The sequence below is a fragment of the Bombyx mandarina genome, chromosome 11 (assembly GCF_030267445.1).
Source record: "Bombyx mandarina strain Sakado chromosome 11, ASM3026744v2".
NCBI lineage: Eukaryota > Metazoa > Arthropoda > Insecta > Lepidoptera > Bombycidae > Bombyx > Bombyx mandarina.
The window spans coordinates 128,887-141,150 of record NC_143218.1 but is presented as its reverse complement, the minus strand read 5'-3'; the positions used below and the strand labels follow the sequence as shown (position 1 = coordinate 141,150).

The 12,264-nt window shown below is 46.9% G+C and overlaps 1 protein-coding gene across 3 annotated transcripts in view; it reads left to right on the top strand.

Annotated features, from left to right (window-relative positions):
* Dcr-1 (Endoribonuclease Dcr-1) overlaps positions 1-12,264 on the top strand; it is a 63,466-nt gene that overhangs the window by 33,184 nt on the left and 18,018 nt on the right. For all 3 annotated transcript variants that reach the window (XM_089731193.1, XM_089731191.1, XM_089731192.1), the window contains exons 21-30: positions 179-310; positions 1,694-1,872; positions 2,056-2,226; positions 4,343-4,463; positions 5,363-5,442; positions 6,932-7,040; positions 7,956-8,073; positions 9,062-9,161; positions 10,291-10,382; positions 11,578-11,744. In XM_089731193.1, the coding sequence (XP_089587319.1) occupies positions 179-310; positions 1,694-1,872; positions 2,056-2,226; positions 4,343-4,463; positions 5,363-5,442; positions 6,932-7,040; positions 7,956-8,073; positions 9,062-9,161; positions 10,291-10,382; positions 11,578-11,744 (1,269 nt within the window). The remainder of the gene's footprint in view (positions 1-178; positions 311-1,693; positions 1,873-2,055; positions 2,227-4,342; positions 4,464-5,362; positions 5,443-6,931; positions 7,041-7,955; positions 8,074-9,061; positions 9,162-10,290; positions 10,383-11,577; positions 11,745-12,264) is intronic.

Here is a 12,264-nt window from a genome sequence, read left to right as displayed (position 1 = left end):
AAGGGTGGGGCAGCCGTTGTAACTATACTGAGACCTTAGAACTTATATCTCAAGCTGGGTGGCGCATTTACGTTGTAGATGTCTATGGGCTCCAGTAACCACTTAACACCAGGTGGGCTGTGGGCTCGTCCACCAATCTAAGTAATAAATAAAAAAAATCACCTATTATCGATCAAAGGTGAAGCAGAAAGGGAAAGTGAAGAAGATGGACAACCCGCTCCTGAAGCCGGGCGAGGTGTTCGTGTTCGACCCCGACAAGTACAAGGAAGCGGTCGTGACGCCGTGGTACAGGAACCAGGACCAGCCGCAGGTGAGACTTGGATACCGTACGCGTCACACGCGCGAGGGGGTCAGAGAGTACGCAGGTGGTAGTTCTATGTCTAAATGTCTTACGGTTCAATGATAGTTGTAACATTGTAAAGGAGGTCGGGTCGCAGTGGTGATGGCTCCCAAAACAAAGAGCACGCAATGTAACACAATTGACGTGCAGGGTCAATGCCCCCGCGGCTATGGTTGAAACGCGATACCGGCTTCATGTTTGCCAATTAACGAAATTTGACGGTACATAGCGCGTAACAGCGCGCGAAACAGACGTGCTGGGGTTCGGGATTAATAAAATTCTATCGAAGTATAAATTAAAAACTATTCAACACTTGATATTCTCAATTCGCTTCTTCCGCTTCGCTTCAGCTGATATGTTCGGAGTTTCGCTTCGAGAATATTCCATAAAAGTCTAGTATTGCGTGTTTCCGCTATCTGACAATAGATGGCGTTGTACTTCACGAGCGTTCTACTGTATGCGCGCTAGTTCATGTCCATCAGGGCCAGAGGCGACGCGCGGGGGACAGCTCGCCCCACCTTCGCCCGCCTGCCCGCATTTGTCTGACGTCGAGTGTTGTCCGTGACGGTTGTGACGCGCGCTTATCGATATCGAAAATTTACGCTAACGCTATTGTGTTATTTAACCATGACTACTCCGCTTCCAACAAGTTCAGATTGAAAAAAAGATACATATTGATTCCGACTCTGATCTGTCGGTTGTCTTTTCATTCGATAGTGATTGAATTGGAATTTAAAAAATATTTTTCTCTATTAGAAATAAACAATTAATTACTTATCACATTTATTTTATTTCATAAATTGCAAAATTACCTTAAGAGTTACATTAAACCAAATTGACAGCTGTTGACTAAATCGGTAGTTATTATCGACATTACCATAATTAATTAGGTCACAGCACTACCGCATTCCTCAGGATGGACATGAACTCGCGCGCCTACAGTAGATGCTACTAGATCCTTCAATATTCGTTCGACTATTCGGCCGTGACTCTTACCGGCGTAACAATACTTACCCGATAGATGTCGTTGTCGCAGAAGAACATTTTAGTTTAGGACTTCGCAAACTTAGATTACGTCTCCTCTCCTCTACTTATTTTAATGGTGGTAGGAGGTCTTGTGAGTCTGCACGGGTAGGTACCATCGCCACGCCTATTCCTGCCATGAAGCAGTAATGCGGTTTGGAGGGTGGGGGCAGCCGTTGTAACTGTACTGAGACCTTAGAACTTATATGGGTGGCGGCATTTACGTTGTAGATGTCTGTGAGCTCCGGTAACCACTTAACACCAGGTGGGCTGTGAGCTCGTCCAAACATCTATGCAATAAAATAAAAAACGTACGAAACGTGCCGCCAGTACTTCCTGGTGGCAGAGATATGCTGGCGCCTGAGTCCCGACTCCGTGTTCCCGTCGGCGAGCCACGCGACCTTCCGCGACTACTACCAGAACAAGTACGGCGTCACCATCACGCAGAGCAAGCAGCCGCTGCTGGACGTGGACCACACCAGCGCCAGACTCAACCTCCTCACTCCCAGGTCTTTATTGCACGTTTTATTATCATCCAGATTATTTTATTTAAATAATAATAAAACCTTCATTTGTCATTGTGATTGAAATGGTTTTTGAATATTTCAATCGACAAAAAATAAAACCTTCCCTTGCTCGTTATTCTATCAGGTAACATAGCAAGTAATGAACTTTGAATGTTGTTCCGACAGATACGTGAACCGCAAGGGCGTGGCGCTGCCCGTGTCGTCGGAGCGCACCCGCCGCGCCAAGCGCGAGCGCCTCGACCAGAAGCAGCTGCTGCTGCCCGAGCTGTGCCGCGCGCATCCCTTCGCCGCGCCGCTGTGGGCCGCCACTGTCGCGCTGCCCTGTGCGCTCTACCGGTCAGTCGCACCGCACACTCGCCCCGCAGTGTACACCGCACTACACTCGCCCCGCAGTGTACACTGCGCCACACTCGCCCCGCAATGTACACCGCACTACACTCGCCCCGCAGTGTACACTGCGCCACACTCGCCCCGCAATGTACACCGCACTACACTCGCCCCGCAGTGTACACTGCGCCACACTCGCCCCGCAATGTACACCGCACTACACTCGCCCCGCAGTGTACACTGCGCCACACTCGCCCGCAGTGTACAACGCACTACACTCGCCCCGCAGTGTACACTGCGCCACACTAGCCCCGCAGTGTACACCGCACTACACTCGCCCCGCAGTGTACACCGCGCCACACTCGCCCCGCAGTGTACACCGCACTACACTCGCCCCGCAGTGTACACTGCGCCACACTCGCCCCGCAGTGTACACCGCACTACACCCGCCCCGCAGTGTACACTGCGCCACACTCGCCCCGCAATGTACACCGCACTACACTCGCTCCGCAGTGTACACTGCGCCACACTCGCCCCGAAATGTACACCGCACTACACCCGCCCCGCAGTGTACACTGCGCCACACTCGCCCCGCAGTGTACACCGCACTACACTCGCCCCGCAATGTACACCGCGCCACACTCGCCCCGCAGTGTACACCGCACTACACTCGCCCCGCAGTGTACACCGCGCCACACTCGCCCCGCAGTGTACACCGTTACTCACAGCTGTACTGTTTGTTGTCCAGTATACACTGCGCCACACTCGCCCCGCAATGTACACCGCACTACACTCGCCCCGCAGTGTACACTGCGCCACACTCGCCCCGCAGTGTACAACGCACTACACTCGCCCCGCAGTGTACACTGCGCCACACTAGCCCCGCAGTGTACACCGCACTACACTCGCCCCGCAATGTACACCGCGCCACACTCGCCCCGCAGTGTACACCGCACTACACTCGCCCCGCAGTGTACACCGCGCCACACTCGCCCCGCAGTGTACACCGTTACTCACAGCTGTACTGTTTGTTGTCCAGTATACACTGCGCCACACTCGCCCCGCAATGTACACCGCACTACACTCGCCCCGCAGTGTACACTGCGCCACACTCGCCCCGCAGTGTACAACGCACTACACTCGCCCCGCAGTGTACACTGCGCCACACTAGCCCCGCAGTGTACACCGCACTACACTCGCCCCGCAGTGTACACCGCGCCACACTCGCCCCGCAGTGTACACCGCACTACACTCGCCCCGCAGTGTACACTGCGCCACACTCGCCCCGCAATGTACACCGCACTACACTCGCCCCGCAGTGTACACTGCGCCACACCAGCCCCGCAGTGTACACCGCACTACACTCGCCCCGCAGTGTACACCGCACTACACTCGCCCCGCAATGTACACCGCACTACACTCGCCCCGCAGTGTACACTGCGCCACACTCGCCCCGAAATGTACACCGCACTACACTCGCCCCGCAGTGTACACCGCGCCACACTCGCCCCGCAGTGTACACCGCACTACACTCGCCCCGCAGTGTACACCGTTACTCACAGCTGTACTGTTTGTTGTCCAGTATACACTGCGCCACACTCGCCCCGCAATGTACACCGCACTACACTCGCCCCGCAGTGTACACTGCGCCACACTCGCCCCGCAGTGTACAACGCACTACACTCGCCCCGCAGTGTACACTGCGCCACACTAGCCCCGCAGTGTACACCGCACTACACTCGCCCCGCAGTGTACACCGCGCCACACTCGCCCCGCAGTGTACACCGCACTACACTCGCCCCGCAGTGTACACTGCGCCACACTCGCCCCGCAATGTACACCGCACTACACTCGCCCCGCAGTGTACACTGCGCCACACCAGCCCCGCAGTGTACACCGCACTACACTCGCCCCGCAGTGTACACCGCACTACACTCGCCCCGCAATGTACACCGCACTACACTCGCCCCGCAGTGTACACTGCGCCACACTCGCCCCGAAATGTACACCGCACTACACTCGCCCCGCAGTGTACACCGCGCCACACTCGCCCCGCAGTGTACACCGCACTACACTCGCCCCGCAGTGTACACCGTTACTCACAGCTGTACTGTTTGTTGTCCAGTATAAACGCGTTGCTGATCGCGGAGGAGATCCGTCGCTCGGTGGCCGTGGAGGTCGGGCTGGGCATCCCGCACCCGCGCGCCCGCCCGCCCCCGCTCGACTTCGGTTGGAGTCTCGCCGAGGTGAGCACGAGCCGTGGTGCATCTCTCGACTGGAAAAATATTTAACATTTAAAATCATGAGGATGAGGAGAGCCGAAGAACGGGCCCAGTGGTATGGATTGCGAGAAGTCTATGTCCAGCAGTGGACGGCCGTGGGCTGTTGATGATGATGACGAGGATGATGATGATGATGATGGTGGTGGTGATGGTGATTATGATGCCGATGCCGATGATGATGATGATTTAAAATAATTGAAATTACATTTACTGTGTATCTAATATATAAAATTCTCGTGTCACAATGTTCGTTCCCATACTTCTCCGAAACCGCTTGACCGATTCTCATGAAATTTTTTATGCATATTCAGTAAGCCTGAGAATCGACTACTATCTATTTTTTATACCCCCGTGATTAGGGTTGTCCACCCCTAGCATATTTTTTTTATTTGCACATTTTTTTTTTGTTATAATGAGGTATTATGTGGTTGAATGAGGTTTTGTTATTTTTATTATATATTCCCTCATCGTTCACAGCACTACATACCTCTTTCACTCATTTACCACATCCTTACACAATTACAATAAGTTAGTTTTTTTTTCTACACTAGAAATTCCCTAGAAATCTTATATATGGCAAAACAATGTTTGCCGGGTCAGCTAGTAATAATATATATTCGCAGTAGTACAAATAGGGAGGGATTTTTCAGATTCTCCTGTTTCAAAATTCTAAACAGATATTAAATTAGTAACTTCATATTTTTTTATCTATATACATCACTGCTGTTTTGTCGATAATCTACATTAATTAGAACTACCCGCATCGGTCAGGCAGCGCGAGTGCTGTACTATTCTATTCACAGCAAGTCCGCGTTCTGTACATTAGTAATGTGACAGTTTCCGTTTGTACATCATTCTCGCAGGTGTTGTCAGCCGACGCGGAGAAGAACGATAAGAAGAAAGAGGAAGAGTCGAAAAGGGAACAGAAAGAGAAGGAAGACAAGTGAGTCGTGGTTTTAAAGCGAAATCTTTATAGCATCTTTGAATTTGGTTATTATATTTTGTATGTCAGTATAAGTTCAGCCAAAGATAAGTTAAGATATACGCTATTTATTTATTATTAGATACTGTACACTTGCTGAACACTTACCCTACAATATACAAGCGGACCCGTCAGACGTTGTCCTGCACACACAAAATGAATGAAACTAGTGGTCCCCTGGTAGTCGAAATTCGACTATAACTAATGGAAACTATAAGTTTGTACACTATTATGATTCTATTCTCAAGGACTATTATACTTCTTTAATCACAGATTTCGTGAAGACTACACTTTAGACAAATTAAAGAGAAAACAGTATTTAATCTATTCTCGATTTGATAGACTATAACTGACAGACTGCAAAGAAAAGTTTGAGAATAAACAAATAGTATGCATGCGTGTGTGTGTCAAATACATGGTAATGTGTGTAATGTTTTCTTTATTGATTTAATGTATCTTTTATGCACTATTTAAAAAAAAATTAGTATTGTGCACTTCTTCTCTATAATCTCTATAAGTGTGGAAAATTTCACAGTCCTCCATCCGCGCAATTTTCGTAAAAAGGGATCAAAGTTTTTGCTTCACGTATTAATATAAAGATGAATGAATGAATAAATGCACAATAAAAAAAAAACATTCAAATCGGTCCAGTCGTTTAGGAGGGGATCAGTGACTTACACACGTACGGTAGAATTATATATAATGCAACTGTATTTATTACCTGACGAGTTATGTGCGACTGTCTTACTTCGTAATGGTTCGATACGTTGCAACCTTACTACATCTATACTAATATTATAAAGAGGAAAGATTTGCTTGTTTGTTTGTTTCGAATAGGCTCCGAAACTACTGGACCGATTTGAAAAATTCTTTTTCCATTAGAAGCCGACATTGTCCCTGATGAACATAGGCTATTTTTAAAAAAAAAAAATTTTTTTTTTTTTTGTTTCCTGTGTGTTTTAATGTTTCCGAAGCGAAGCGAGGGCGGGTCGCTAGTGCATGATAAGCTAACTTCGTCCTCCCACCACCGGCCATAGGGGATTGATCTTATGAGGACGGTCACCGTCGCCGTCACGGAGACAGTCACGCTGCCTAAATCAGTGGGTCACGATTCCGATCCGGTGTTAGATTCAGCGAAGCACTGTTCTTGCTAGGGCTGGTGTTGGCAAATTTTCTCGGGTTGAGACCGTGTCATCTACTTTAGGCTACCGGCGAATAGGTAGAGGGGAAAAGTTAGAGAAATAAGACATGTCGCGTTTGAAGTCGAATATTTGATATAATAAGTTTTAAGCGAGAAGACGTATGAGGGTAGTTCGTTACCCGAGGCAACTTAGATTTACATTGCTGTGAAAAATACGAAATAAAATTCAAGTATCAATAATAGCCTAACCCGCATGCAAACGTATGTGTAGCCGTCGACTGACTTCAAGTCGGATGTGTGTGTGGACAGGCCGGGGGACGACTCGGCTGAGACCAACACGGATGGTGCGGCCGACGAGGGCGGGGCGGAGACGAAGACCATCAACGACATACTGCAGGAGAAGGAGGATGCGGAAAACGTACGTACTTTTTTTTAATAGTATTTCCTTCGGTTTTCGCTCGTCGTATATATTATCGAAACTTCTTTTACGACTTGTTTTTGCATTTGCTATTGTCATTATGTTGTTGCCATTACGTTGTGGTCATTACGTCGTTGTCATTATGTCGTCATTATGTTGTTGTCATTATGTTGCTGTCATTATGTCGTTGTCATTATATCGTTGTCATTATGTCGTTGTCATTATGTCGCTATAATTATGTCGTTGCCATTATGTCGTTGTCATTATGTCGTTGTCATTATGTCGTTGTCATTATGTCGTTGTCATTATGTCTTTGTCATTATGTTGTTGTCATTATGTCGTCAATATGCTATTGTCATTATGTTTATTATTAATATTTATAAAATATTTTTCTCAACATCTGACGATAAGAAATGTTTAAGTTTCCCACTTATCAATCAAGTACCTCAACTATCACTGCAAACATGATGTCGGTGTTTTAATGTCGTTTCTCATTGTTACACTTTTACACTTATCTCTAATAAAACGTACGGCAGGGGAATGTGTTACAAAATAATGCTGTTTTTGTTCTAAGAAATATATAAGTTTTCTTTATTTTTTTTCTCTTATTGTTTGTTTCTCTGTTATACCTAAATGTTAATCATGAAAAAGAAATGAAATTCAGGAATTAAACTATAGTACATTTTCTGTCATCGTTTTGATTCACTATAGCTATTGTAGTTAATAATTATTAATTAGTTAAATTTTTCATGTTTATTTTTGAATTTACTTGATTCCTGATTTGTCATCGTCGAAACTGAGACGGTCGCTATGTATAAAGAAATTGTAACACTTAATAATAAGGGAAATTTTATTTTGTGCATCTGTTAAACAAAAATGTTCTTTTGCTAAAAAAAATATATTCTGGCAACACAGGGCTTCGAGATTGGCACGTGGAGTAATGAGATGGCGTCCTCGATACCGGAGGACACTGACTTCGACGAATATCTGGAGCCTCTACCTCCGAATCTTACCTTCTGCACTTCCGCTTCCGGTGAGTAACTGTTGCAATTGGCGTCTTTCTAGCTATATACAACATTCATACATACATACACACATAACTAAATATTTAACTAAACTAGAGGTCCCGCAGTAGTCTAAATTCGACTATAATTAATTGGAATTGTAAGTTTGTACACTATTATGATTGTATTTTATACTTCTATAATCTCAAATTTCGCCAAGACTACACTATAAAAAATATTAACAAAGACAGACAATATTTAATCTATTCTCAATTTGACCACAGACGTCAAGAACAAGAGTTTGACAATAAATAGTATGCATGCGTGTGTGCGTCAAATACATTGTATGTAGTGTGTGTAATGTTTTCTTTATTGATTTAATGTATCTTTTATGCATTATTTTTAAAAAATATTAGCATTGTGCACTTTTTCTCTATATTCTCTATAAGTGTGGAAAATTTCATATTCGTCCGCGCAATTTTCGTAAAAAGGGATACAAAGTTTTTGTCTCACGTATTAATATATAGATCTATAGAAAAAAACATTTCATTTTTACATACTTACTATAAAATTTAAGGGTATTTTAATGGTGGGATAATTAAAATCATAAATAAAAAGAAATTAGCATGACTAAGCTGCATTGATAATATTGAAGGAGTTACCATAGGTAAAATATATTTATATTTTAAACAATTCATATAAAATCTTTTATTTTTTTACTTTTAAATCCGTAGAATAAATCATTACATTGATCAATAATTATTTGTTTAATGTTGATTACGTTTTACATTTGATCAGTCGTTTTCGCACTCGTGCGCATTGTGGATATTATTAAGTGTTTCGTTGCGATTTATCTGCTTATTATATTTTGTTGTGCATAAAATTAGTCTTGGCGTTTATTGAGGTCTGTGTCATAAAGTATTTACTATACTATGAACTTCGTTTAGTGGGCCGTGCAATGTATGGAGAGTGGCCCATGTCCTTTGTAATACATATTAGCCCGGAGTCTGTCTGTAGGCAGCGCGAGCTGGTGCAACCCGATCCAGAAGCCCAAGAGCGAGTTCAACCCGACGCGGAGCTACTCGGTGGCGGACAGCGACTGCTCCTACATGTCCAGGTACCTACCTCTCACCTGTCGCCACCGCCCCAGTGTCCAGGTACCCGTCGGAAGGTCGACCACCGCCCCAGTGTCCAGGTACCCGTCGGAAGGTCGACCACCGCCCCAGTGTCCAGGTACCCGTCGGAAGGTCGACCACCGCCCCAGTGTCCAGGTACCCGTCGGAAGGTCGACCACCGCCCCAGTGTCCAGGTACCCGTCGGAAGGTCGACCACCGCCCCAGTGTCCAGGTACCCGTCGGAAGGTCGACCACCGCCCCAGTGTCCAGGTACCCGTCGGAAGGTCGACCACCGCCCCAGTGTCCAGGTACCCGTCGGAAGGTCGACCACCGCCCCAGTGTCCAGGTACCCGTCGGAAGGTCGACCACCGCCCCAGTGTCCAGGTACCCGTCGGAAGATCGACCACCGCCCCAGTGTCCAGGTACCCGTCGGAAGGTCGACCACCGCCCCAGTGTCCAGGTACCCCTCGGAAGGTCGACCACCGCCCCAGTGTCCAAGTACCCGTCGGGAGTTCGACCACCGCCCCAGTACAACGCGTCGTGAGGCGACAGGCTCAGCGAAGCACTGCTCTTGCTAGGGCCGGTATTAGCACATTGTCTTAGGTTGAGATCTTGAGCTCACCTATCAAAGCGTAGATTTTTTTTCGCTACCTATGCTGATAGCCTTGAGAGGCTATTTCAGCTTCACCCTAACGTGTGTAGGTGAGCTCGCGGGGCTCGAATCTGATGACGTTGCTAACACTGGCCCTAGCAAGAGCCGTGCTTTGCAGAATCTACCACCAGATCGGAAACGCGACCCACTGAGAAGGTTCGACTAGAAACTCAGTGGGCTGTGTTTGTAGGTTAATTTTGGTGACGGTGACCGTTGCTTGAGGTACCTAAAAGCACCGTTAATGGATCGCGAGGATCCGCAATGACGTGTTTAGGGCGACGTAGACTGTTTACCATTCGATTCACCTTCTCAAAGTGGCGCAATCATGCCGACTGTAAATACTTATTAACTGTGCCAAGCTCCCTGTCATCATTGAGATTCACGTTACCGTGTATATACACGTCGGAATTTCAATTGTATCTTATAATCACTACGTCGGAGGCGACGATCATTGTTGACGCCCTTCGTAAACCTTTCAGCGATTTCGACACCGACGACTCGGACCTGGACAGCGAGTGCAGCGACGAGGACACCGACAACAGCGGCTTCTGCAGCAGCAAGCACTCCAACGGTGATTATGTCTTGCGTGTTGCTGCGGACCGGGGTCCCCACTGACCCCCCAAATATCTAATCCGTGCTTTTAGGTACCCCAAGCACCGGTCATCGTTCTCGTCGAACCCGCCGCTTGCGACGAAGGGCTCGATGGGTAAACTAACCCACAGACACAGCCCACTGAGTTTTCACCGGATCTTCTCAATGGGTCGCGTTTACGATCCGGTGGTAGATTCTAAGAAGCGCTGCTCTTGCTAGGGTTCTAGGGTTCGTGTTAGTAATATCGTCAGGTTTGAGCCCCGTGAGCTCACCTACTAGTTAAGGTTACGCTGATATGGTCTCTCTAGACCATCAGCTTAGGAAAAGAAAAAAAAACAGTAGACAAAGACTAAGGTAACGGTGACAACAGATAGTCCTGCCTATTTCTGCCGTGAAGCAGTAATGCGTTTCGGTTTGAAGGGTGGGGCAGCCGTCGTAACTAATCTGAGACCTTAGAACTCATGTCTTAAGGTGGGTGGCGCATTTACGTTGTAGATGTCTATGGACTCCGGTAACCACTTAACACCAGGAGGGCTGTGAGCTCATGCATCCATACATGCAATAAAAAGAAAAAAGTGTGTGTGTCCGCTCCGACGCACGACTGGAGTTTACTGGATATAAAAAATTAAACGAAACAATACGAGAAATAGTTCTATATTACGACAACACGATACACTACAGATTATTAACAAATTAACGAGACACAAAACAAACGACTAACAAATATATGAAAATACAATAATGAGAGAAACGCGCGATCAGTACGAGGCTTTGTGGCGGACTGCCGGCGCAGCAGCCCGGCGTCACCTGCGATAACGCATTTCGTGTGACATGCGCAATCAGGCGCATAACGCATTTCGTGTGACATGCTAGTACGATTTTGGTCCCCATAATTTTCATACCCCGGGCCTATATATGTAAATCGATTCTAAAGGAGTAAACTCCAATAAACTCCAAAAAGAAAAAAAGATGATGTTCTAATAGTTCCTGAACATCACCACAACATGTCTGATCCTCGATATGATTCTTGTAAACGTTCCCTATGTCGGTCTACTGTCCGTCAGATAGCGCTAGGGACTTTTAAAGAGAGACAGGGATAGTCGCATAACGCTTTTTCGTTACGTGACGACATCGAACTGGAGCCGCGTTCTTCCACATAACGAGTCGTGTTGCAGCGGCCATGGGAGTCCGCATAGAGTACAGGACGGCGCACGAGGCGGAGGCCGTGGACGTCGGCGGCAACGTCAAGGTCAACCCGGCGCCCGCAGCGGACCCCCGGCTGGAGGAGCGGGACCTCGAGCTGCAGAGGCGCATCATCAGAGATGGGCTCGCGCCGCCAGAGGTTTATAGTATTTAATGCAACTTACTATCAGTACGTTCTGACTGACTTGATGAGCGGTCGCCGTAGTTCATGGACATCAGTCATTTGATACGTCACAATTCGCGTTCGCATTGAAATCGCTTCAAGTGTCTTCTTAAAAAAAAATATGTGGAGAGTCCTTAACGGTAGGCAGCGGCTTGGCTCTGCCCCTGGCATTGTTGAAGTCCATGGGCGACAGTAACTACTCACCATCAGGTACGCTCGTCTGCCTACTAGAACCCTAAAAAACAAGTGTGGCAGTCGGGGACTGCCGCGGTAAAGCTATTGCATATAATTTTTTGTCAACTTATGCTATTATAATTAGACAATAATAATTTAATATTAAAATAATAATAATAAAATAAGACCACGCTATATTTATAAATATTAACCTAAGCAAAACATTTACTGTCCCCTTCACACTCATAAGCTAGACCGCGCTAGAGAGAGATGGGCAAACTTTTCATGATGCGCATGCAGTGTGACGTCACGCCGCGCGCTT